Consider the following 25369-nt stretch of genomic DNA (forward strand, 5'->3'; position numbering starts at 1 on the left):
TCAAGCCCCATGTCAGGCTCTTCCGCCATGAGCCTGCTTCTTCCTCTCCCGCTCCCCCTGCTTGTGTTTCCTCTCTCGCTGGCTGTCTCTATCTCTGTTGAATAAATAAATAAAATCTTTAAAAAAAAAAAAAAAAAAAAGAATGAGGAAATCAAGGCCAGAGAGGGTAAGTGGTTCATCCAGTCACACAACGTGGACCTGGCAAGATGGAACAGAGATCACAGTCCATTTGACTGCTTACCAGTGCATCCATGTAATTCCCATGATTCTGATGAGGCCCGGTTCCAAATGTGCCTGTGTCCCTTTAGTCTTTGTAACCTCAACATTCAAGCTGCTTAAGCCGGATTTTGGCGAACTTAGTTTCCATTGGTGTGGGTCCTTAAGTATGCTCAGGTCTGCCTGTCATTCCCAATGTGTTCTTGTCGTCTCTGATCTATGAGAGGCATGTGTAAGGGCAATTAAGTATTTGTGGTCTGTAGGCTGCTGCGTGCCTGTCTCAGTGTCTCCTTTTATGTCGAAGGATGTGTGTCGAACTGCGGCTGTGGGTTTTGTGTCTACGCACTCGTTTGATGCCTAAGGGTAATTGTGAGTCCGTATATGTTTGTATATACGTGAGGGCGATGAGTCTGTGGGCTGCTGTGGACCTACTGATGTGTGTCTTTTCATGTTGAAGGTGGCATATACGCTGACCATTGTGTGTCCATTTGGGTGGGTGTTTGTACACAAGGTTGTGGGTCTAATCGTAACTATGTGCGTGAGAACTATGTCAACTATGTCCGTGTGGTTAAAGGCTGAAGGGAATCAGTTTTTTATCCCCGGGTTATGAGAAGATGTGTGTAGCCGTGTGCCCACGACAGGAATGTGTCTGACTCTCAGCCAAGCTCGGTCCTCACTCGGAGGTAACAGTCACGTTCTGGGATGCCCTGGCCCGGGTTCCCGGAGGGGCGGGGCCTCGAACGCCCCGCCCCCTGACTCCAGCCCCCTCATTGGCGGTGTGTGCCGTGACGTCATGGGGATCGCAGACAGAAATCACAGCGCCCGGCGAGCGGGAGGTATTGTCCGTCACCCGGGGCTTTGTTACGTCTTCGCTGCTCACCTGGCCGCGGGCGCGTCCTGGCCGCTGCAGCCCGGAGCGGAGTGTCAGCCGCTGCCGCCGCCGCTGCCGCCGCCGCTGCCGCCATGGTGTCCCCGGTCACTGTGGTGAGTGAGCGAGCGAGCGAGCGAGCCAGTGTCCGGCGCGGCCGGAGCCCACCGGCCTGGGGACTGGGCTGCGGCAGGCCAGGCCGTCGGGGGCCGAGGAAGGGCAGGGATCCCGCGGCGGTCGACGTCCCCGGGCGGGAGGCGGGCGCTGTCAAGGCCCGGCACCCCGGACCCGGGGCGCCCTTCCTCCGGGCAGCCCCCGCCCGCCCGCGGGAGGGAGGAAAACAGTGGGCACGTGACTCGGAAGCGTGACTTTGTTGATGTCTGTGTGTCTGACGCGGGTCGGCGAGGTGGCTGCCGGAGAGAGAGGGACAGCAGCTGGCCGCCCGGTTCTGCGTGGGCAGACCACAGGGAGGCGTGGGAGAGAGCGGGGAAGGGCAGGAAGGAGAGTGACTGGGACCTCTTGGGAATCCTGGCCCAAACTTGTTTCTTCCCGTTCCTCATCCTATAAACAAGCCTGGGGCAGGGGAGGGGACGCCCTTGAGTCCAAGCAGCGTTGGTAATGCGCTGGAGGGAGAGGGGTCATTGTCTCTTGACATCTCTACCAATTCAGACTTTCTCAACTCGAACCTTTGTTTCTTCTCCACCCTTCCTCTTCTAGTGTTGGATTCTCTATGACTGTCAAAATCTCACCAGCTACTACTACTACGGCCTGTTTCTCCTTATAGGAAGTATAGGGCTGGGGGAGGGGTATGGAGCAGACGTTGATGCTTCCAAGGACTGGCAGGTGGTTGCTGGGGAGAACTGGGGACTGTGGGGTTGTTCATCTCCTGCAGTCTCCTCCTCTACCCATGCTCCTGCCCTGATGAGCCTGGATGGGGGATATCTCCATAGGAAGGGACTGAGTCATCTTTTCTCCCTGCTCTCACCCCTGGCAGAGCAAGGGCAGGCTTGGACCCTGGACCTAACCATCTGTCTCTTCCCAACCTCCTTCATCACAGTCTGATCAGCCCTCAGGTAACTGGCAGTCTGGGAATCAGTGTGTTCCCAGAGCCTTGTGCTGGACAGCTCACCCACCCAGAGGCACAATCATTTTGGTCAGAGTGTGTGTATACAGGGAACCTCAGCAGTTCTGAATCACCCACAGAGACCCTGTACTCAAAACCCCAAAAAAAGAGCATCAGGGGATCACAGATTCGAAATATCTGCAGCAGCCCCCTCCCTCAGCTTGGAGAGTACCTGAAGTGGCCTTGGACACACCTTTCTTAAGCTGCCCTCCCCCCTTATCTGGCTGAGGCCAAGTCAGCTGCTTTAACTTCCTCCTCTCATTCCCACATCTCCTCCCAGCCAGTCTGCTGGCTTCACATCAAAAGCTGGAAAGAGAACCCCTCCCCTGCTTCCTGCCTCTCTTTTTGATGAACTCTTGAATTGCTCTTGTTCTCTGGGAAATGAGATTGACCAAGAGACGCCCCGCCCCTTCCACTCCCCAGTCCCTGAAATCCTTCTCTAGCCAGCATCCCTATCTCCTCTCCTTGCTCTTGATGGTACCATTAGGCTGGTACCTTTCGGAAAGCTGGAGTGAAGGCTGAGGAGCAGACTGGCCAGGAGAGGGCCCGCTGAGGGCCCACCCTCACACATTCCTGGCACTCACCGGGTGTTGCCAGGGCCCTAAGCCTGTGCCTTGGCCTCACTGCAGAGGATCACGAGTTGGCTAGTTGTGGCGTTTCTGTGGTTTCCTGCTGACTCCACTCCATTCCAGATGGCTGGTGGCTGATGCTGGCAGGGAGGGGTTAACGGGGCTTTGGGGAGGGACAGGGAGGAGTCAGGAAGGGAGAAGCATTGCCTGCAGGAGGGGACTTTATCCCAAGATCTGTTTTCTGCCCAGTGAGTGACCATTCTGGTCCTGCTTTGGGCCAAGAATGCACATGGGCAGCAGGAACAGGGGAGCCCTTGCCCTTCCTAATCAGCTGAACCTCAGGGTGATGATGGGAATGTTCATACTGTGCTGGCTGGTTGGGGCAGGCCACACTGGGTTTCTGCGTGTTAATCCTCCCTACTTGGGAGGTGGGTCTGGCTCTGGGGTATATGTCTGGGTTGAGGGTGCTGGCTCAGAACACCTCTGTGGGCTTCTGAGCTCCAAGTGCTGAGTGCTGCCCTTGTCCTGTGTCCTCCAGGTGAAGAGTGAGGGACCCAAGCTGGTGCCCTTCTTCAAGGCCACCTGTGTGTATTTTGTGCTCTGGCTGCCCTCGTCCAGCCCATCGTGGGTCAGCGCCCTCATCAAGTGCCTGCCCATCTTCTGCCTCTGGCTCTTCCTTCTGGCCCATGGCCTAGGATTCCTGCTGGCCCATCCCAGTGCCACCCGCATCTTTGCGGGGCTCGTCTTCTCCGCTCTAGGTGATGCCTTCCTCATCTGGCAGGACCAGGGTTACCTTGTGCACGGTCAGTTGCCCCAGTAGCTACCTGGGAGGAATCCTGGGGCTGGGTGCTAGAGGGTCTTACGTGGCTGAGGATTTGGGAGAGGGAGCTTTGGAACAAGAATATGGAGAATCTGAGGGGTTCTGAGGCCAAAGACCGTGGGGCCCTTGTTGGAGGATTACCTTGCAGATCTGGTGATCAGTTCTAGAGTTTCTCAGGGGAAGGGAGGGTATATCTTTACCTCTGTGGATTTCCTCCCACCCCCGATACTCCCCAGAGAAAACTCCTGGGTTATCCCAAGCACTCCCCTCCTACCCCCACCCTGTTACTTATTACTCCCTGAGCTGGCCCTCAGCATCCCCTCATCCCCTCTCACTCCCAGGTCTGCTGATGTTTGCTGTGACCCACATGCTCTACGCCTCGGCCTTTGGCATGCGGCCATTGGCTCTTCGGACAGGTCTGGTGATGGCAGTGCTGTCGGGCCTGTGTTACGTTCTTCTCTACCCATGCCTCTCAGGTGCCTTCACTTACCTGGTGGGGGTCTATGTGGCCCTCATCGGCTTCATGGGCTGGCGGGCTATGGCAGGACTACGGCTGGTCGGGGCAGCCTGGCGCTGGACCGAGCTGGCAGCAGGCAGTGGTGCACTGTTCTTTATCATCTCAGACCTGACCATCGCCCTCAACAAGTTCTGCTTCCCGGTGCCCTACTCACGGGCACTCATCATGTCCACGTACTATGCTGCCCAGATGCTCATCGCCCTGTCAGCTGTTGAGAGCCGGGAGCCAGTGGAAGACTACAGACTGAGCAAGGCCAACTGAGAGGCCAGGGTCTGGTTACCCCTCTCTCCTCCTGGGGCAAGAAATGGGTCAGGACGGCTGTAGGCCTACCCTGGGGCAGCAGTTACCACCTGGGAAATGTACAAGTTTGAGAGGGTAAGCAGGAAAGGGATCTCTCTAGCGAAGCTACTGGTCCAGAACAATTCTGAGAGCTAAAAAGACCCAGCCTAATTCTCCTTGATGGAGCCGGAATTAGACATCTCCCCACCTCCAGCCCCATCGGGACTGTCAAAACCCCTCTGGAGGGTGATGGTGCTCGGTGTCTTGACCTCCCCCCACTTCTGCTAGATGGAAGAGTCTGACTCACCCGTTCCCACTCTTTCTCATCTGCACCGAATTGAGGGAAGAGAGGAGACATCTGAGCTGAGACGACCCAAGCCAGGGCTTGAATTCCCTTTTGCAGGCCCCTAATTGGGAAGATTGGATGAGGATGGAGTCTCCCTTTCCTTCATCTATCCTTGTTACTTGAACAATCTCAATTTCTAAGTGTTGGGTGGGAAGGTGAAGGGGTGTCTGTCCACGTAGGCAAGACTGGGGACTTCATTGGCCTGGGAGCTTGGGTTACCAAGGATTCAAGTTGGTCCCATCTCTCTCAGAGGCTAGCCCAGAGTGCAGGCCCACCACCACCACCCTTAGACCCTATCCCCGGGGCTAGGGTGAACCATGCCAAAGGAAGGGGCCAACTTGTATGTGTGTCTGTGCACGTGAGTCTGTGTGTGTGGTCTGTCTCTCAGCCTGTCTGTGTCTTACTCTGCCATCTGTCTCTGTCCTGCTGTCTAAGTCTTACAGGGAGAGGGTCTCAGGGAGTTGCTGAGGGGGTGCTGAGCCTGGCTTAGAGAGCTGGGACCCCACCCTGCTGCCATCAGTGCTTTCCTCTCTGCCCCTTCACTGGGAGCCAGAGGAGGGGCCTGCAATGACATTCTAGGGTAATAAAACCTAAGGCACATTCAATGCAAAAGGAGCAAGGATGGGACATCTCCATCCTTTGCTGCTCATGTGAAAAAAAAATAAAAACCAAGGGCCATTGGCTGTCCTGCTTGTGTGGCATGTGCCTGTCCTGGAGAGGAGGGGGTTGGGGGCATGGTGCCAGGGGCCTGAATGTCCTTACAGCCTGGGTCACAGTCCTGGCCAGTGCATCTTGGCGCCAGGCTGGCTCCCTGGCTCTGGTGACATGGTGCTGGTTGGAGTGGGTCTCACTTCCCGGTCACGTGTATGGGTGAGGATGTAGTTCAGTAGGATGGGGGATGGGTAGTATTTACCACCATCCAAGTTTCTCCTTGATGCACTCCCCTGCGCACGGGTGCCTGGCACCTTTGCTATGTCTTAGTTACCCAGCATCCTCTACTGCTGCCCACCTCCTCCCAGACCTGCTGCCTGCTCCAGAATGATCCAGATTCCCTTCAAGGGTCTCCTCTCTCCTTGGCCTGTGGGCTCAGTTAAACAGCAGGGAGGAGGAAGATTGGATTGGTTGATTTGTGCTTTAGATGGGAAGCCCTGGCAAAACAATGGAGTGGAGTTACGCCACTCCAGGGGCATTTGCATCTTTTTTTTTTTTTTTAAATCTTTTTTTTAAGATTTTATTTATTTATGTGACAGAGAGACAGCCAGCGAGAGAGAGAACACAGCAGAGGAGTGGGAGAGGAAGAAGCAGGCTCCCAGCGGAGGAGCCCGATGTGGGACTTGGTGTGGGACTCGATCCCACAACGCCGGGATCAGAGGGGCATTTGCATCTTAATGGACAGTGCCCTGCCCCAGAAGCAGACAGGGAAGCCTTGGGTGGTGGTGAATAGCCCTTAGGGAAGAGGTGGTAGAGTTGTGGGAACCGATAGAGGAGGCTCAGTCCTATGTGGGTGGTGAGTGAATTAGTGATTTCCAAACGATACCTGGTGGGAGACAGTGAAAGAGTACGTAGAGGAGGGAGGCTCAGAGAGTCCCCTATCCTTGTTTGAAGTCTAGCAGTTTCTTACGATTTTTTTTAAAAGGGAGATTTCTGCTGTAAAACCCAAGTTTGAAACGTAGGGAGCTGGATGACCGATTCATTCTAGCTTGAGAGGCGCTGATTCTCAAACAGTGGGAGCCCTGGACACTGAAGAGGCGAGGCCCTGATCCCCTCCTCTGACAACAGACCCACCTGGTGACGAAGGGGGGGGGGGCACCTGAAGAAGGATGAAGCCGATCAAGACTTGCTCTCCCTTGCCCTGAGGGGGCTGGTCCCTCCCAATGTGAGTGGGTTTGGACTAAGCTCCTGGGGTCCATGCTCCGTGTGTCCCCATCCACTCCCAAGTCCACGTCTTTGGTCCCTGCTGCACATCACGCTCAGGAACAGGCAGGGGTGAACTTAGTCAATTTATTGTCCCAGGCCTCCACTGACTGCGTACATTGACAAGCAGCAGAGAGCAAACGGGGCCGCCCTCGCTGGGGCCACACACAGGATAGGCCCCGAAACCACACATCACAACGTCCTCCTGATGCTTGGGCTGGGCCGGAGCTCACATGAGGTACTTAGACTTTTTCTGCAGACTCTCAGTGACTGATGCTAGAATGGACTTGTCATCTTTGTCTGAAAGAGCAAAACAAGTATTTGTCAGTGTTAATGTTGCCAGGGGGAGGCAAACTCCAATGGCTAGACTTGCAGTTAAGGCCCCAGTTCTCAAGGTCAGCTGAGAGGGTGGGGCCAAGAGCCACAGTCATTCAGCATTTAATATTTGCCAAGCATTGCTCCAGGCATTTCTGCGTGCTATCTCATTTAAGCCTCCAAACAGCCTTAAGAAAGAGATGAGAGAGCAGACTCAGCGTGGTTTGCCAAGGTCACAGGCTGGGCGGTAGTGGAGCCAGGGCTCTGGGCCCATGTGCTTACAACCAGAATTAAGCTGTCAGGGATTTGTCTAGCTGTGGAATGAAAGCTGGATGTCTCCCACCATGCCTTCCCTGGCCTCGTTCTGTCATACAGTTCAGCCACCATTCTGGAGGCATCATATCATCTCAGCGCCAGACGTCTAGCTGAGCACTTGAGACCGAGCGACAGGGCGTGACTTTCCCTGAAGAGAGGCAGCTACAACAGGACAGCGATGGACTGCCATGGAGAGTTCAGGGAGTGGCAGAGGATGAGGCTGGAGAAGTCGATGTAAGGGGCAGGGGACAGTGTGGGGAGCCTTGCTGGTTGGGGTTTTCTCAAGAGGATCATGGAAAAGGGAGTTACAGCAAGAAGGGGCAGGGCAGGTCCGCTTTGCATTTCTTGAGTTCATGCTACTAGCTGTGTAGTTGCGAAGACAGAAGAGGGTGCAGGAAGAAAGAAGATCGCGCCCCTGCCTGTACGCGCATGAGCAAATGTGTGGCACGTCTGGGTGGAGGAAGGGTCTCCACTAGGTTCCCTTCAGTCCTTGCCCCATTTGTATTTCCGTCTATCCTTATCCTGACCAGTAGTTTTCAATCTTGGTTGCATATCAGAATCACCTGTCAAATCTTGTAAACATAAAAACTCCTTCCAGAACCCTGCGACAGAGATTGTGACTGGTGAGTCTGGTTTCGGCCTATTCACCAGTTTCTTTTTCAAAGGCAAGTCTACGCCCACTAAGGATTGCAGACCCCCGAGTCTGCAGAGCCAGGCACAGAACAAATGACATGGAGAGGATGGGAGAGAGGAACCAAGTACGGCCAGTTGGTGAATGTTTACACCACCTGATGGCAGAGGAAATAAAAAACGGCACCACGAAACGGCCATCCTGCCCTCTGGACCAGGTGGGCCGCAGGGGCACCTCCCCGCCCCGCCCTGCGAGGTGCCCTCACCGTAGACCGTGAGCGCGCAGCTGCTGCGGTCCTTGCCCAACTCGTTCTCCACCAGCACACTGTACTCGCCGCTGTCCTTGAGCGTGCAGGTGGGGATGACGATTGTGCAGACGCCACTGGTGGAGTTGTACCAGAACTTGGAGTTGGCCGTGATGTTGACGTCGCCCTTGTAGAGGGTCACCGTGGGCCGCGGGTTCCCCAGGAAGGCGCAGGTCATGGTGCAGTCCTGGCCGCGCAGCACCGTGTGCGGCTTGAGCGGGGTCAGGAAGCGCGGCGCGTGGCGCCAGTCCTTCTGCTGGTAAGGCTTCAGCTTGGCGCTCAGGTCCTCGACTGCGCGGGGGAGGGCGGGGGGACACGGCAGGCAGTGAGAGCGCCCAGGACCCCTGGCGCCTCCCGCCCGCTGAGAGCTCTGGAGGCGCCCCAGAGACCCAGCTCCCCGGGGAAGGGCACGCGCTAGCCACTCTGGGGTCCCGACTTGACACTGGCGTGTCCGAGGGTCCCCTTCCGCCACCCTCCCGCCCCTTGTCACTCCAAGGTTCCATGATCAAAGCCAGGTGCGCGGGTTTGGGTTTTTACCCTTTTCCAGACCCGGGAGTCCTAACTTCTTGCCAGCTGCCAGCTTGCGGACCGGGCTGTTAACCGGCTGGGAACTGCCCATCCAGCCTTTCCCCAGCGTCATCTCAGCCTCCGCAGGCTCCCCTCGCCTCCATTTAGCTCCTCATTTCAAGTTTCTCCATCCTATCTTCACCCTTAATCCCTTCCCTTCCTGGACGTCACCCTCAGAGACCCTCCCCAGTCCTCACCCCCTTAGACCCCTCAGCTCCAAGGGCAGGGTCTCAGCTCCCCCGCCCCCAGTCATCCCCGCCCCCAAGGGCACCTCCCCACTGCCACGTTAGTCCCACCCCTCAGAGTATCCAGAAAGTATCTCTAGGCTTCCGGATCGCTACTTCTCTTCCCAGCATCCCTGACCGTGGCCTTTCCACCTCAATGGTTCTCAGATTTTACCTCCAATCTTGGGTACCCCTGGCAACGCCTATGTCATCCCTGCCATCGGACATATAACCCGAACCCCCAAGGCCACCCACACTCACTCTTGTCCTTGTTGACGAGCCAGGTGTCCTTGGAGTCCAGGGGCTCACTGTCACCGATTTCGTTCCGGGCCACGACTCGGAAGTAGTACTTCCTGCCGGGGAGTAACCCTGTCACCGTGTACTTGTTGCTGAAGACGTGGTCCGCAGCCGTGAACCAGGTGGCGGTGCTGGCATCTCGCTTCAGGATGACGTAGTGGGCCTCACTGTCCTCCTGCACGTCAGGGCTGTGGTTCCAGGTCAGAGTCACCGTGTTGGGGACCTCCTCAAACAGCCGTAGGTTTGTGGGTGGCCGCGGAAAATCTGGAACAGCCATATAAGGTCCCTCAGCCATCCTTGCGGGCCTGAAGAGTTGTGTCCCACCCCAGCCACCTGCCAAGCCCCGTGGAAGGTGGAATGGGGACTATCTCTTCTTTGAGTCTCAGGCCGCTGGTGTTTTGGAGTCAGAAGGAACTATTTCTGAGGTGTAGACCTGCCATTTACCAGCCCTGTAAACTCTGAGACCCATTTCCTCACTTGCAAAATAGGGCTGACAATAACTCCCACCGAAATGTTGAGTAAAGTGCTTGGCACATAGTAACCATTCAATAAAAGTTTATCCCTTCATCCCTTGGGGGTTTAAGACTTGATTATAAAGCATCTAGCCCTCACTATCGGGTCACTCCCATTTTCAATGGACTCGTCTCCATCTGCCCCTCCTGCCTCCCACTCATTTTTTGCTCTCTCTCTTCCAGTCATACTTTGCATACGCCCCAAAGCTCACCAGATACGAGTGCAGAGACTGACACAAGGGTTTGGTCCTAGTTCAATGCCTCTAGGGCTTCAGGGCATTTAGAAAAAGTGGAAACAAACCTCCCCAGGAAGGCAAGGGCCAATAATGTCCTGCTCTGTGGCACCAGAGAAGCCGTTACCACCTTCGGGCGTGACTTGACAGGGGTAGGAACTCAAGCAGCAGCGGGGAGCTCTATTTGGGAGTGTGTGCAAGGATGCCTCCCCGAGGCCTCTGCCCGCTGTCGTACCTGCCACACGCACGTGGATGTCATAGTACGCCTCTCCAAACTCATTCTGGAGCAAGATGCGGTACACCCCGGAGTCGGCGCGCTTGGTGCTGTTGATGAGGAACTGGGAGTGGTTCTTGCCCTTGGTGATGGTTTCCCGGCCCTTGGTAGGGATGCCATCTTTCTGCCAGATCACGTTGGGTGGTGGTGAGCCCTGCGTGGTGACGGGAGATGGCACTGGGGTCACCCAGGTGTTATCTGGGGGCAGGCCCTCTCCCACTCCACTGTCCAGGAATCTCCTGCCAGGCTCTATTGCCTGGGGTCTGGCGAGGAGCAGAGACAGAGATTATGATAGCTACAGCAGCCATCTTGGCTAAGTGGGGGGCCTGTGGGGGCCAGGGTCTGGAACGACTCACAGAGAAGGCAGCATGGATGCAGAGGGCTGTCCCAGCACGAACCACCATGTGACTCTTCAGCCGGGCGGTAAGGTCAAACTTGGGGGCAGCTGAGACGGAGGAGACAGAGGTGGGGCCATGGACCTCTCTCTCTGGAAGACTCAGCTTTAAACCTCCCCCCACAGCCTTTCCCAACCTCTCCCCCATGCTCTCACGACAGGTCATACAGACAGCTGGCAGCCCCAACACTGTGAAGCGTTTAGTTGTTCCTCCTTTGTCTTCCCCTATTAGTATGTAACACTCTAGGGCGGGTCCTGTGTCTTATTTGTTTCTATATTTCTAATACCTCCCTTGGCACACTATTTGGCATAGAGTGAGTGGGGTTTTTTGCGGGGGTGGGGGGCAGGTCACCCCTAGCTCTGTCCAGGCACAAGTATGGATGACTTCTTGAGCATAGCATCACCCAGTCTTTCCCTGTGGGATGAGGTCCCAGAGAGGAAAGTATGGGGCCAGGATGTTGGGCCCTAAACCCCAACTCTGTCTGCACCCTCACCTGGCGGTGGCATGGCACGGACCCCCTCATCCAGCTCCACAGGCTCCCCAACCCCAGCCTCGTTCACAGCCCGGATTCGGAAGAAGTACTTCTGCCTCTCGGTGAGGCCCCCCACCGTGTAGCAGGTGCCCGAGATGGGGATCTTGGTGCACTTGGACCACTCCTTTGTGTCTTCAGCCCGCATCTCCAGGATGTAACCGGAGGGGGGGTCTCCCTCTGCAGGCTCCCGCCAGGCCAGGGAGATGCTGGAGTTGGAGGAATCAGACACGTGCAGACCCTGCACCAGGCCTGGGGGTTCTGGGTGGCACAGACATCCAGTTGGCCTTCTGACTCATCTGTATGCAATCCCGCGTCCAGTTCCCACACTCAGTACCCCTGACACCTAACTTCCACCGCCTCTGCCTCCAACTCCCAGTTAACACTCAACAACCTCCAAATTCAGTTCTCTCACTGGATCAATCCTGTCACACCCCTGACACCCTCCAAATTCAACATACCCTACACCCTCAATCCCCCTATATTCGAAACTCCAGCCTTTAGCCCAACCGTCTCCACCACATCCATTCGTGTGCAATACCCCACCTCACATCCTAAACTCAGCACCCTCCCAACCATCTACCCTACACCCCTACCCAATCCTCAAACGTGCGTCCACGACCTTATCTAACCAGAAATACTCAGAGTTTGATAACATTTTTTTCCCCACACTGCCTCCTTGTTGTCCCCTCGATCTTTACTTGCTGACTTTCTTTTGGGTGTATCCCGTCCCTCTCTTAGGCTGGCAGCCCCCAGAAAGTGGAGACTGTGCGGCGGGGTCATCCTGTGAGACCTTCCCAGAGAAGAAATCCGCTGTCTACCTTGAAGGGGTTAATCCTACTGTGTGCGGGGGCTTGGCAGCCCCGTACTCACTGACGGGGTCCTTGGCTACCACTGAGCTGGATGCCATACTGGGCTGTCCAGGGCCTGCCTTATTCACAGCTATGACTCGGAATTCATATTCTGTGTCCTCCAGGAGACCGTCCACAGTGCACTTGGTGTCTGAAATGGGAATATGAGGGGTCGTGAGGCAGGGGGTCCATGAGATGGGAGACCATAGAGTGAGAGGACATGAAAAGGGGGTTATGGGATGCCATGAAAACCCCCAAAGGAGTTGGGGAATGGAACACGTTCAGGCCAGCAGAGATACATAGGTCTGCCCAGCAAAGCCTCCCTTGGTCCTCCTGGGCCTCTCTCCCTAGGACCTCACCTTGGATGGGGTCCTTGTTGACTGGCACCCAGAGGTTACTGCCTTTCTTCCTCCGCTCCACAATGTAGCCAAGCACTGGGGCTCCCCCATCCTGGGTAGGGGCATTCCATGTGATGGTCATGGCGTCTTTGGTCACATCAGTCACTTGAGGCTGGGAGGCAAGCCCAGGGGGCTCTGTGGAAGACAGGGCAGAGGTTAGGAGGGGGAGCGTGTAGACGGTTGCCCACCCTATGCTGATGTCTGGCTCCCTCCTTTAAAAAACCCCTGATGATTCTTAACTGTGGTTGGACATTAAGATCAAGTGGGGAGTTAAAAAAAATGCCAACACCAAAAAACAATGTTTGGGTTTTACCTGCAGATAGTTTAATTTAATTGGCCTGGGGTGGAGGCTAGTCACTGGCATGTTTTTCAAGACCTCAGGTGATTCTACTGTGTGGCCAAGACTGAGATCACCAATTCCAATCTTCCAACCTGTGTCATTCCCAGTGCTACGGTTCTTAATGTTCCTGACACATGGAGACATGGAGACCAACTGGGAGGAGTGTAGCAAGTAGTTAATTAGCATTCATAATTAAAATGCCAAGGTTGTCAAGGGTTTTCTTTGGGAAAAAGTTAGAATAGATTCAAGGTTTTCTCTAAAGTAACATCACTCCCACTTGGATTTGGGATGATTTCTGGAATGGAGAAACAAGTGGAGTCATTTCTGTGGAATTGAACGCAGTTCTGGATATACACGTGGAAGTGTGTTGTGCATGAGATCTAACTGGGAAAAGTCGAGAATTTCTGCCCAAGATGACGTTCTGTTCTTACTCTGGATTCTGTCTGTCTCATAGGATAGCTACAGAGGTGACCCCAGGAAATTCCCGCAGCATTCCCCACTGTCTGAAGACCCCCATCCTGACCCCCGAGTTTCCCACTGAGCATGGGGCTGTCTCACTGACCAATGGGATTTCCTGCAAACACTTCCTCTGTTTCCAGCGGGTCGCTCACTCCTTCTGAATTAACTGCCAGGATACGAAACTGGTAGGCTTTCCCCTCTTCTACCTTGTTGGTGGAGAACTTCGTGAATTTACTGTCCACCTCGCCTATCTTAATCCAGGCCTTCTTGCCGACCATCCTCCGTTCCACTATGAACTGTGTCACGGGCCGCCCGCCATTGTCCTTCGGGGCCTTCCACTTCATGTGCACACAGTTCCCGGAGAGTTCCAGGAACTCCACCCGGCCCTGGGGAGGCTTGGGACGGTCTGAGGACAGAAGATAGCCATCAGAATGGGAGCAAAGGATCAGATCCCACCTGCTGGAGGTCCAGCCAGACTGGAGGACAGTTAGATTCTGAGCTTTCTGGATCCCTCGCCCTTCTCTGTGTTCACTGCCCCTCCTTGTAAGACTTGCCCAGAGGGTTGGATGCTTGGCCCCTGAGACTCTCACTTCCCTAGCAATGGGGGGGACTGGGGACCTGAGGGCCCCCTGCTTCAGCTGATGTCCCCCTGTCTCCTTCCAGACAAGATCTCCCCCTCCTCTCAGTTTCCAGAACTTCAATGCTTTCTGGTATTAATAGTTCATGTTATGCTGTAATTACATGTCGGCTGGTCTTCAGCCCTTCTGGGTTGAGAGACTGCTGGGATACATGCATGTCTGTCCTCAGCACTGAGAACACAGAAGAGCTCAGTCCTGCTGCTGAATTGAATTGGAACCTAAACCTTCTGACTCCACAGCTTGGTGGCGTGTGTGTGTGTGTGTGTGTGTGTGTGTGTGTGTGTGTGTGTGTGAATGATGAGCTCGCTAAGGCCAGCTCCTCCCCTCTCCCCTTAGCCTTATGTTCAGACTCGTCCCAAATCCCATTCCTACCCCCTCCCATTCTTCCAACCTCATTTTATCCTCAGCGGTACCTCACCTCCCCTCACCTCATTTCACTTCAACTCCCACAACTTCCCCACCAACCTCACTTCTATCCCTAAATCCCACCTCTTTCACTTCATTTCTACCTTCCAACCACGGACTCATCTCCAAGTCGGTAACAACACTTAACACTGGAAGGTCTATTAGTGTCCTGCACTCTTTGTGTCTTAGATTCACGTGAAATAGATACAAAAAACTAACAAAAACCAAATCATCCTGTTGCAGGTCAGAAACTGAGGCTTCAGAAGGTTCATAGACTTGCCCAAGGCCACAGAATTAGGAGTTCAGAAAGCGGGCTTCTGGCTGCAAAGCTAGCACTCCATCCCTTCCGCAACCCGCCACTGCAGCTCCGTCCCCGCCCCCAGCGCCGAGCAGCAGGGTCCGCCCTCACCCAGCACGCTGAGGTGCAGAGTGGCTGTGGCCGTGCCGTGGTCGTTCTTGAGCTTGAGCAGAACGAGGCCACTGTCCTCACGCACGCAGTTTGAAATGGTGAGCAGCGCCTGGTCTTCCCCGCGCTCCAGGGACACGCGTTCCTCCTCCGTCACCTCCACGCCGTCCTTGTACCACGTGACTTTGGGCAGCGGCTTCGCCCGGAAGGGCACCTTGATGTTCGCGGTGTGGCCCACCTTCACGGTCACGGGGTGCGCGGCCAGCGCCTCCAGCACCGACGGGTCGATGGTAGGTGGATCTGTGGGGCGGCGGCAGGGCAGGCTCGCCCGGCACGAATGCGGGGCGGGGCGACGAGGGGTGGAGGAGGACCCCGGGGGTGGGGGAAGAGCTCTGAGCACGTGGGCGGGCCAGGCGTGCTCGAGCTTTGCCGCTAGCGGGCGGCCACCTTACCTGCAATGAACACCGAGGCTTCGCTCTCTGCGCCCTTGGCCCGGAACGTGTACTTGCCCTCGTGCTCCGGGCCCGTGTTGGGGAAGATGAGCTTGTGCACTGCACCCTGCTTCACGATCTGCACGCCCGGCAAGTCCGTGATCTGGGAGACGGAGGGGGGCGGGGGCGAGGGCGAGGGGCGGGCGTGAGTGTGAATGTGTGCCCAGTCGACCCCTTCCCTCCTTGGTCCCCTTCCCTAGCCCTTGCCTCGGACCTCCTTGCCATCCTTCAGCCACACGCCCTCCACCTTCTCGTCGTTCAGCACGACGCACAGCTCAGCCGGGCTCCCAGTGGCCGCGTGCACGTCGGACAGCCCGCTCTTCACTGTGGCCAGACGCTCTGGGGAGAAAGGGAGCGGGGGCTGGGCTAGGGTGCTGGGGACAGAAGGGACTCACGGGAAAATGGCTGGTGGCCATGGCCAAGGGAAGGGCAGGGGTGCCGCGTCTATCAAAATAATTTATGATTAGCAGGAGGTTTGGAAATGGCCAATGGGTGACTGGAGAATGGTCAGTGGGGGGACTGGAGCAAGAAGATGGGAGGTTGGGGAAAAGCCAGTTGCATTGGGAAATGACCGATGGGAGGCTTATCATCAGAGGATGGTCAGTGGGGACTTGGGATGCTCAGCTGAAGAAGGGGACTAGATGGTGGGAACGCAGGTGGTTAGCAGAGTTGGGGGTTGGTTGTGGTTGTGCTAGATATGCTAGACTGTTTTTAGGGGGTGAGGGTGGTCAGGATCAGTGGGGAATGATCAGGGTTAGTGAGTAGGGGCTGGCCAGGGTCAAGGAGTATAGAATGATTAGGGCTGCTGGGGATGATCAGAGTCTGGAAGTGAAGGATGGATAAAGTCAAGGGATTTAGGAGAGCATCTGAGAGGTGGGGTATGATCAGGGTCCAGGAGGTAGAGATGTTCAGGGCCTGGGAGGTCAGAGATGGTCGGAATTTGGGAGATGGGGGTGATCAGAGTAGGGAAGTAGAAATCGATCATGGTCTGAGGAGCGTTGGAGTCTGTAGGGGGCCGATCAGTGTCATGGTAGGGAGCTGTCAGGATGGGGGGTATTGGACAGTGGGGACTGACGGGGTGGGTGTGTACCCTCCACGGTGACCATGGCAGTACTGTAGTATTCAGTGGGGTCTCCATCCTGCATGGCCACCACGGTGTACTCTCCACCGTCACTGAGCTGTGCGTCCTCAATGACCAGCTCGGCCCGCTTGCCCTCGTGGCTCATGCTGTACTTGGTGCTGCGCTCCAGCGGCTGCCCGTCCTTCTTCCAGTGCAGCGTCACATCCTTGGACGTCAGCTCACACTCAAGGCATGCGCGGCTCCTCTCTTTCACACGTACGTTCTTTAGGGTTCTCACAAACTTGATGGGTATGCCTGTGGACAGGGAGACCTGGATCCGACCCAACTCCGACATCCCTTTCTGCAACTACATGCTGCTTTGCTCCTCTTTTTCATCCCAGAAACACAGGGACTTGTGACGTGGAATGTGTTTGCGTGCAACGTGCGACCCAGAGAGGTAACTGGCAGGGAGAGTCCCAGCTCTGCCCCTTATTTGCTAGCTGACTGTATGCAATGCATTCACTCCCGGAGTCTCAGTTTCCTCATATGTAAAACAGGATAACAAGTTTTACCTCCTCACAGCATGGCAGTCAATATCTCTAATGCCCCTCTGGAACTCCAGCCATAACTGCATTGTCTTTCTGGTGTCCGGGCCTTGACACATGCTGTTCTCTCTGCTGAGAATTTCCTCTCTTCTTCTCCCTTTGCTGAAAGCTAAACTCCTTTTTGTTCTTCTTGGTAAGAAGAAGGTTGGCCATCACCTCATCACATCCTTTCTGACATCACCTAGTGGTGCCCCTTCTTTGGGTTCCCACACCCTCTGTGCCTCCCTCCATCACAGCCATGATGATGCCATGTCACACGTGTCAAGGGCGGTTCACATGTGTGGCATGCTTCTGGGCGTACCCACCATCATGCGTAACTCTCCAAAAGTGCTCTCATGTAAGAACATGCATGGTTAGGAGGGATGTGCTAGAATTATGAGATTAGAGCCAGAAGGGCTACTAATTTCTTGACCCATGACCTCCAGCTGATAATAAGACCCCAGTGTGTCTTGACTCCTTGCTTGAGAACTTATGTTCTGATTCCATTTTCACCCCTGCCTCCCCCACGACTCCAGGAGTTAGTGAAGAGAATGCTGTGTCTTTCTAGTACCCATCACCGGGCTTTGCAAGGAGACATGGATGGAGGGATGGATGGATGGATGCCCACATGGAGGTGGCTGTGGTATGAGGCCCACCCCTCAAGCTCCGGGCCCAACCACTCACGGTCAATAGTGAGCTGGGCCTTCTGTACCAGGTCCCCCACCTCAGCAGAGAACTCGCCGGTGTCACACAGTCTGGCATCCTTAATCTTAAGCGTGTGGGTCAGACCATCCTCAGACACCGTGATTTCGTACTTTTCGTCCCTCTTCAGCTCCTTCCCGTTGAACTTCCACACAAAGTTAGGCACTTTCTTGGAGAGGCGGATCTCAAACACAGCTGTCTGGCGCTCTGTCACCTTCACTGGCTTCATCTCTCCCAAGAACTTGAGTGGCTCATCTGTGGAAGAGGAGGAGGGGCACTCGCTGGGCTGCAGCCCTGGTCTCCCCTGAGGGGTGGGATGATGAAAGGGGCATGGAGACTCAGGGGTCACTGGTCTCCTGTAGCCCAGAACTGGGGAAAGCATCCTTCCTTTCATTCTGCCTGTGACCCCCTCCCATGATGTTCATATGGTCTCCCCCCCAGTGATGTTAACACAGCAATTTTACAAAGCACTTACGCAGTTTTCAATATGTGCCAGGCACTGTTCTAGCCAATTTGCATATGCTAATGCATCCAATTCCCATATAGGTAGATTTTGCTATTCTTCCCCATTTTACTGATGGGGAAACCAAGGCAAATAGAAGTTAAATAACTTGTCCCAAATCACAAGCTCATAGTGACAGAAGCTGGGGTTTGAACCCCACTAGTCTAACTCTGGAGACTGTACGTTTAACCACGATGCCACACTGCCCCATGGCACTTACTATCTCATAGTCCTCTCCCCATGTTTCCCTCCTCCATTGACGTCCATCCCTATGCAGTCCTCAACTGCATAGCCCCACAGTCCTCTTTCCCATATCCCCATGGACCCCATCCCTGGCTATTCCTCCCTTGACCCTGACTGTGTCCTCTTTGTTCCCCCTGATGCCCACATTCATACCCAGCACTGTGAGCTCTGCTCTCATCCGCTTGTCACCCACGGACAGGCTGTAGATGCCTGCGTCATTCATGTTCACGTTGGTAATAACCAGCATGTACTTGGTGCCCATCTGCTTCACATCATACTTGCCTAGGGAGTACTGGATCCTCAGTGGTTCATTACCCTGCCTCGTGAAACAGGTAGAAGAGCCGATGAAGGACTTCAGGAGGAGACTTCCAGAGGTCCCCATTCCCCAAGGCCAGCCTGAGCTGGAGGGTGCCATGTGTACCTCTCTAAGATCCTCAGACACACCACAGACCCCTGAGACCTCTTTAGCCTCATCTTCTGGCCCAGTGGGACCCAGGATGCCTGCTTCCCCTGAGACCTGAACTCTTAATGTGACCTTCAGAGCTTCCTAACCCAGACTTTTCAGATGGGTAGATTGAGGCATAGAGAGAGGAAGGTAATGGTCTCAAATCAAAAAGCAAAGTGATGGAATAGCTAAGAACAGAGCCCAGCTCCCAGCCAGTTTCAATCATACCAGGAGGCATCCTCTTGCTGGGATGGAAGAGAGGACCCGGCTGATGGATAATGAGGGGGCTCTGTGAAGGGAGGAGGTGCAGAGAGGAAATGATATTGCCAGGGCAGGCCCTGCCTAGGTGCCCCCCCCACCTTCATCCATGTCATCTTGACATTGGGGTCCTTCAGCTCCATGATGCAGTCAAAGACCACAGTGGTGTCAATCTTGGTCTCTATGTCTTCCAGGGGCTTCAGAATCCGGATGGTCTGTGAGATTGTGATAATAAAATGGAAGGCGTCAGGGACATCTGGAGCCTGACCAGTCTGTTAACCCAATTCTGGAGGAGCCCCCTAAAGGTCTGGGGAGAAATGACTAGGCTGATTGGAGACCTGCGCTTCCCCCACTTGCTGCCACTGAAAGCCTGCAAGACTTGGGGGAGACAGATATGATGGACGATAAGAAATGAACCAGCACTTGCAGAACGGTCACTATGTACCTGGGCCCATTACATAACTCCTCTAATTCCACACCACTAGGTGTGGATGCTTAATAATCTTGAGTTGGTTGAAACAAACGAAAGAGGAAGGTAGATTTCTCATTTTGCAAATGAGAAACTGAGGTTCGGAGAGATGCCCAAGTTCACATAGTTAATAAAGCAATAGAAATGGGCTTTGAACCCAGGGCTGAGTGACTTCAAAGTCCATGCCAACACATCAGGGGTAGTAGAGAGGGAAGTAGAAGGACAGTGAATTCCTTTCCTGCTCTTGCCTTTGAGCACGTGCGTGCAGGGTGGAGGGGCCTTGCCACTGGGAGACACACAGGCACTAGCACTTTTGGAGACCCAGACCCCTGCCTGCAGACCCCCACCCCACTATGGGCACTGACCTCCACCTCCACTTTCTTCATCTCTTTGAGTTTCTTGAGCAGCCCCCGGAAGTCAGTGAAACCGTACTCCATGCAGACCTTCTCAAAGTCCTTCTTGGGCACCTTGGACAAAATCTCCAACATCTCTTTCTCACCTATCCCCTTCTTCTGCTTCTTCTTGGGAGCAGGGGGTGCCCTGGGAGGAGGTGGGTGCCAAGCTTGGACTCAGCACCTCCCTCTGAAGACAGAGGGAGCCTCCCCTACCGTTGTGATTCCCCTCCCTACTTCATGGGTTCTTGGACCCTGGGCCATTAACTCAGGGCCCTGCCGAAAGGCTTTCCGGAAGCTCTAGCCTGGAGAGTGGAGGGACAGCACCTAGGCAGAGGGGCCCCCCAGCCTCACCTCTTCTTCAACATCTTTTTAAAATCCATTTTCTCTTGACCTGAAGACACAGAAATGGACAGGGTCAGACAGGGGGAGTCTGGTCCCTAAGAGGAAAGGCCAGGAGGAGGGAGCTCACTCACCTTCTGTCACCAGCAAGGACACAGTGTAGATGGCATCTGCATGGTCATTGCTTGCAATGCACTTGTAGTTGTCAGAGTCATCGGAGGTCAGTGGCTCCAGCTGTATCAGAGTCCAGCCATTAGTGAGGGAAGGGGGGACCCCAGGGAGACTCTCTGTGAGAAGGCAGAGGAGGGCATGGGGGTGGGTGGGAGAGGAGCTGAGTGTTGGGCATAGGCGTGGAGGACCGAGCAGCCTCTACGATTTGGAGGTTCCAGGTAGTAGTCGTGCGAGTGTGTGTGTTCGTAGCCTGATTCTGCATGGGATTCTCCTTGGCTGTTAGCTAGAAGTCAGGGACTTCCTCTGAGTTGTAACTATGTGCATTTTCTACACTGGGATGAGTATTCCTTCCTCTAACACACACTTACTCCTCTGCACCAGGCACTGGGCTGCGTCTGAGGAAGCTGGTGAGTTAGGCTTCCTCGGTGCATGCAGCATGGCCCTTACAGCCCAGTGGGGCTTCAGAAGGTGCTTGCGGAATGAATGAATTTGTGGAAGGGGTGGCCGGGAGGTGGACCCTGGGGCAGCTTGTGTGTGCTCTGGGGGCTGAGGGTCCAGTAATGGGACCATGGGAGGAGAAGGAACCGAGTTCTGTCTGTGGGGGAGAGGGGAGGCTCTTTGCCTTTCACCGTGGTAAGTCCTGGCAGGACCCACTGGGACAGGTCTCCACCTGACCCATCCCTCCTTTTCCTCAAGGGTCTGGAGCTAAAAGGTTGCAGAAGCTAGTTACATCTAAAGATGATCAGCCCTTGGTGAGAGTCTTCCGGAAGGCTCCCTGAAGAGCCCAGGAACCCTGACCCTCACCCCTACGCTGTGCTCAGTTCCTCCCTCTGCCCCCTCCGTCTGCATTTAGCCCGGCTCCACCCACCACGGGCCCGCCCCTTCTAGCCACGCCCACACTTTTTGCCTGGCTTCTCTTCTGGCTCTCTCACCTCTGGAACAGCGAGGTCTCTTCCGGTTGGGCCAGCCCCGCCTAGGCTTTGCCCTAGCTCTGCTTCATCTAGCCCCTGATTTTGGTTCCCTGCTTACTCCAGCAACGCCTCAAGGTCCTCATTCGGCTTCTCTTATCCTGCCGCTCCTCTAGGGCAATGACAGCCTCTCTTCCCATGGCCCAGTTCTCTTGTCCACAAGGGGGGCTGCGACATGCCCTGGGGTCCCTGCCCCTGGCCTCATCCGTAACTGGATCTCAGGCTCGGGTCCCCGCACCTTCAGCACGTGCTCCTTGTTAATGCTGTCGTAGAACATCTTGGCCGTCTCCTTGATGGGGATGCCGCTCTCTCTCTTCCAGGAGATGTTGGGTTTGGGGTTCCCCCGCACCCGGGCTCGGAACACGGCTTTATCCCCTGCAGTGGGCATGGGACACAAGTTCACCTCCTAGTCTCCAGGCCAGACCTTCTGCCTGCACCCCGCCTCCTCCCAGGGATCTCACGTCCGCCCAGGGCAGGGAGGGATCCTCAGCCTGGCGCAGCCAGAGTTCGTGAACTGGGGGTCAGTGGTGGTGGTGGGGGGGGGGTGCTGGTTGGGGCACTGGGAGAAGAACGGGAAGCAGTTAGGGGCGTGGGAAGACACGGGGAGCGACGCACCCTCAGGCGCGGTGACCGGGTGAGGTTTCTCCGCGAACTCTGGGACGCTCTCGCCCGCCGGGATGTCAGAACTCCGAGTGACCAAGCTGAAGAACTCTACAGTGCTCGAGGACTTCCTTGTCACGACTTCCTCTGTGGCGGCAGGCGAGAGGTCAGAATGGGCTCCAGGCGGAGCTCAGCCCAGGATTGGAGGGCTGATCTCTTGACGGGACAATGGAGCATTTTAGGCCAGTGCGGGGACTTTGGCCGGGGAAAGAGGACTTCGAGTCAGTGGGTCTTTGTGTTATGGCAAATTTCAAACACCAGGGGGAGCCAACTCCTCTTACCTTCATTGGACCACATTATTGGGTCTTATTTTTTTTTAAAGGAGACTTATGGGGGGGGGTGTTCTTGATCTCTTGGGCTTCTCTCCTGGAGTTCTGGTCCCCCAGGAGCCTTAAGAGGGGCTGGGGCCTTCTGTTTGGGAGGCCTGGTAGCTTAGTTGAGCTCTGCTGTAGGCCTTCCCCCTGCCCTTCTGTGGTTCAGCATTCACTGCTAGGGCAGTAGTAGTGATTTTTAAGTGAGCGAGAGGAAACATTCCCACTCCAGATGGGCTGTATGTGGGAATATCCTTACCCGAGAGAGCAGCTTCAACGTGGTAAGGTAACTGTATATTTGGAAAATGAAAAGTTGTATTTTCAGCATAAACTGCAGAAAATCTTGTTGGCTGGTGAGCTGACAGTTAATAGATACAATCGCTTTGATTCATGGAGCACTTTCCTTGGGTCAGGAACTGTGCTAAACGCATTTCAGAGATTATTTTATCCAGTCCTCACCCTACCCCAGTGAAGGAGGTGCCTTCGTTATCCCCGCTCTTCTGAAGGACTGAGATGCGAAAAAATGTCTTTTAAATCGCAATCAGAGGCCTCAGACGAGAGTGTGCCGGCTGCCCCTGACCTGCAGTTGGGTGTTATTTGACTTCTTCGATGCTTAAACAAAAAGTAGCCTTATGTCTAAAAACTGAGAGATGTCACATAAAAATTCAGATTTCTGCAGTCTCAGCACTGAGCTCATACTCCCCTATGGCAACGGTCAGTGGGTGGTGAATAGTGGGGGCCCCTTTAGGTGGGGCATGTCCTCTGCAGTTCACCGCAGTCTTTTTGCTGCATTGGCATTCCCTGCCTGGACCCTGTTGGCGGGGGTTTAAACGCCGGCTGCATGCTAGAATCTCTGCAGAGCTTGAAAAACAAGCAAACAAAAACACACCTGATTTGGCAGTTGGGGCAGACTTACGTGTTGCTCTTTTTGCGTTCCCCTTCTTCTGTCCCCGCTACACTAAGATAATTGTAATGTGCAGCCAGGGCTGCGAGTCACTGCTATCATCACGTAAGGATGCAACTTCTGGTCTCGAGTCCCAGTCATTGCGCTTGCCCCGCCTCCCTGACCAGGAGGAGTCCATATAGAGCGTTCATCTGGCCCTGACCTCTGTGCATGGAGGAGCTGGAGGGACTCTGTCCCTCCAGGACTTTGAGGGAGGGGCAGTGACCCGGAGGAGATATTGGATAGCCTGGCCCCTGGCCATCTTTTAATCACTTTCCACTAGAGACATGACTAAAACAATCTGTTCTGCTCTGAGACCATTTCTCAGCTTTCCCTTGGATCCGCTCTCCCCCAAGTCTGGTCCCCAAGGGTTGAGAGCCTGGAAGCTTAGGTCACTTGTTTATGCGTTCATCCTCTCTCCACTGGCGGCTCCACATCTATTTCTGAAGTGGAGCGGGGTCAGCATTACTTGGATCTAGGAAGGTAGCTGCTTCCCGAACTTCCTCTGTGGCTGCAGTTCTGCCATCGGAGATGCGCCCACCTGCCTATGGCCCTGATCTCCTCAAGCAATTAAGTTCATCAGGCACTCATACACCTTCACGTGAGTGACTTTTCCTAAGCTGTTTTCTAGAAGATCTGGTCTGTGGGTAAACATCCCACTGGCTTAAGCTTTATCAAAGCACAGGTTAGGAGAGGGTTGTTCTTTGTATCTTGGGCTCCTGAGGGGCCCTGTACTCACAAAGCCTGAGGCCACCCAGGGAGTGGATGAGGAGGAAGAAAGGCTGCCCTATCCCAATCCCCCTCCCACCCAGTCTACTTGCCTCCCACGATCTTGGTTGTCTGGGAGAAGGTCTGCATGTGGGTGGTGGAGCTGGAGAACTCCATGGACACGTGCTCCTGCTGCATCTGCTGGTGGTGAATGGTCGTCATGGTGACAGCAGGCGTGGGCACTCACCTGGGAGGACCAGGGAGGGGATGAGGCCACGAAGGACAAGGAAGGGAATAGGAGAGAGATACAGAGAGGTTATTCTGCATGTGTGTGCGTGAGTGTGTGTGTGTGTGTGTGTGTGTGTGTGTGTGTGTGTGAAGGGACAGGGCAGGTGGGCACAAGGGGAGATGGCTGTGCACAGGGGAGGGTGAGGGGAAGCCTCTTCTCTCTGGCCTTTCTTTTCTTCCCTTCATATCTCACCTTCCCAGGATGGTTACAAGGACCTATGGGCCTGTCACCCACCAAGTAATCCCAAACCATTCCAAGTCTCCGGGGGGGGGGGGGGGGAGAATGTAGGGCTTGGATTTACCCAGGGAACCAAGTAAAGCCCAGGGGGAGCTGAGGATACATATTGATAGCTACATGGAGCTAGGGAGGTGGTGCTGGATATTTCATCAGGAGGGAATGAAGTCAGACCTAAGAAGGAACTTCCTGACTAAGCCATACTTCACTGGGCCTTAAAAGGAAGCTGGGAATTTTTCTCATGAGCCCTGGGGACCCCTGGCATTGGTGGAATGCCAAGACATAAGATAGCATGTCTGCTTTCATTTGTGACTGGGTAAAGATAGAGGCTGAGCTTTCATTTCTTTTCTTTTCTTTTTTTTTTTTTAAAGATTCAGCGAGACAGGGAACACAGCAGGGGAGTGGGAGAGGAAGAAGCAGGCTCCCAGCGGAGGAGCCCGATGTGGGACTCGATCCCAGATCCCGGAACGCCGGGATCACGCCCTGAGCCGAAGGCAGACGCTTAACGACTGCGCTACCCAGGCACCCCTGAGCTTTCATTTCTTATACTTAAAAAAAAAAAAAAAAATTGGTAATTCAATCCCACAGTTAATAAAACAATATAAACATCTTTATGAAGAGGCTCCCTCCAATTCCTAAGCCCCGATCTCCCAACCCTCCCCCAACATGTGACCACGTGTGGTCTCTCAGCTCCTTCCGGAGCTCCTTCATGCAAATACGAGTACGCTTTATCCTCGTCCCCTTTTTGCACTTCAGGGAGCCCACTATATACACTCTTCAGCCCTTTCTTTTTCACTTAATACATCCCGGCGACCTCTCCATACCAGTTCATAGAGCCTTTCCTCATTCTTG

General features: G+C 54.8%; 2 protein-coding genes across 2 annotated transcripts; one reads left to right on the forward strand and one right to left on the reverse strand.

Annotated features, from left to right (window-relative positions):
- Positions 1-1020: 1020 nt before the first annotated feature.
- Positions 1021-6731, forward strand: TMEM86A (transmembrane protein 86A). Its single transcript, XM_045808632.2, has 3 exons — positions 1021-1200; positions 3315-3579; positions 3938-6731. Exons 1-3 carry the CDS (start codon positions 1180-1182, stop codon positions 4372-4374), a joined length of 723 nt encoding a protein of 240 aa, XP_045664588.1. The 5' UTR covers positions 1021-1179; the 3' UTR covers positions 4375-6731.
- Positions 6732-24219, reverse strand: IGSF22 (immunoglobulin superfamily member 22). The gene is made up of 22 exons (XM_045808631.2): positions 24108-24219; positions 21988-22119; positions 21611-21747; positions 20368-20467; positions 20246-20285; positions 19865-20039; positions 19132-19245; positions 18481-18643; positions 17565-17837; positions 16327-16611; positions 15451-15575; positions 15198-15339; positions 14749-15045; positions 13400-13702; positions 12459-12632; positions 12122-12250; positions 11213-11509; positions 10681-10769; positions 10286-10478; positions 9270-9569; positions 8179-8508; positions 6732-6952 (listed from the first exon to the last, which is right to left on the reverse strand). Exons 1-22 carry the CDS (start codon positions 24214-24216, stop codon positions 6882-6884), a joined length of 3978 nt encoding a protein of 1325 aa, XP_045664587.2. The 5' UTR covers positions 24217-24219; the 3' UTR covers positions 6732-6881.
- Positions 24220-25369: the final 1150 nt, after the last annotated feature.

Source organism: Ursus americanus, chromosome 24 (assembly GCF_024610735.1).
Source record: "Ursus americanus isolate L20-20 chromosome 24, mUrsAme1.1.p, whole genome shotgun sequence".
Classification (NCBI taxonomy): Eukaryota; Metazoa; Chordata; class Mammalia; order Carnivora; family Ursidae; genus Ursus; species Ursus americanus.

Coding starts and splice junctions, on each gene's coding strand:
- TMEM86A (XM_045808632.2), top strand. CDS start 1,180: ATGGTGTCCCCGGTCACTGTG. Junction 1,201..3,314: donor TGGTGTCCCCGGTCACTGTG/GTGAGTGAGCGA, acceptor TGTGTCCTCCAG/GTGAAGAGTGAGGGACCCAA. Junction 3,580..3,937: donor CCAGGGTTACCTTGTGCACG/GTCAGTTGCCCC, acceptor TCTCACTCCCAG/GTCTGCTGATGTTTGCTGTG.
- IGSF22 (XM_045808631.2), bottom strand. CDS start 24,216: ATGACGACCATTCACCACCAGCAGATGCAGCAGGAGCACGTGTCCATG. Junction 20,286..20,367: donor GTCCTTGCTGGTGACAGAAG/GTGAGTGAGCTC, acceptor CTGTGTCTTCAG/GTCAAGAGAAAATGGATTTT. Junction 15,046..15,197: donor AGCCTCGGTGTTCATTGCAG/GTAAGGTGGCCG, acceptor GCCGCCCCACAG/ATCCACCTACCATCGACCCG.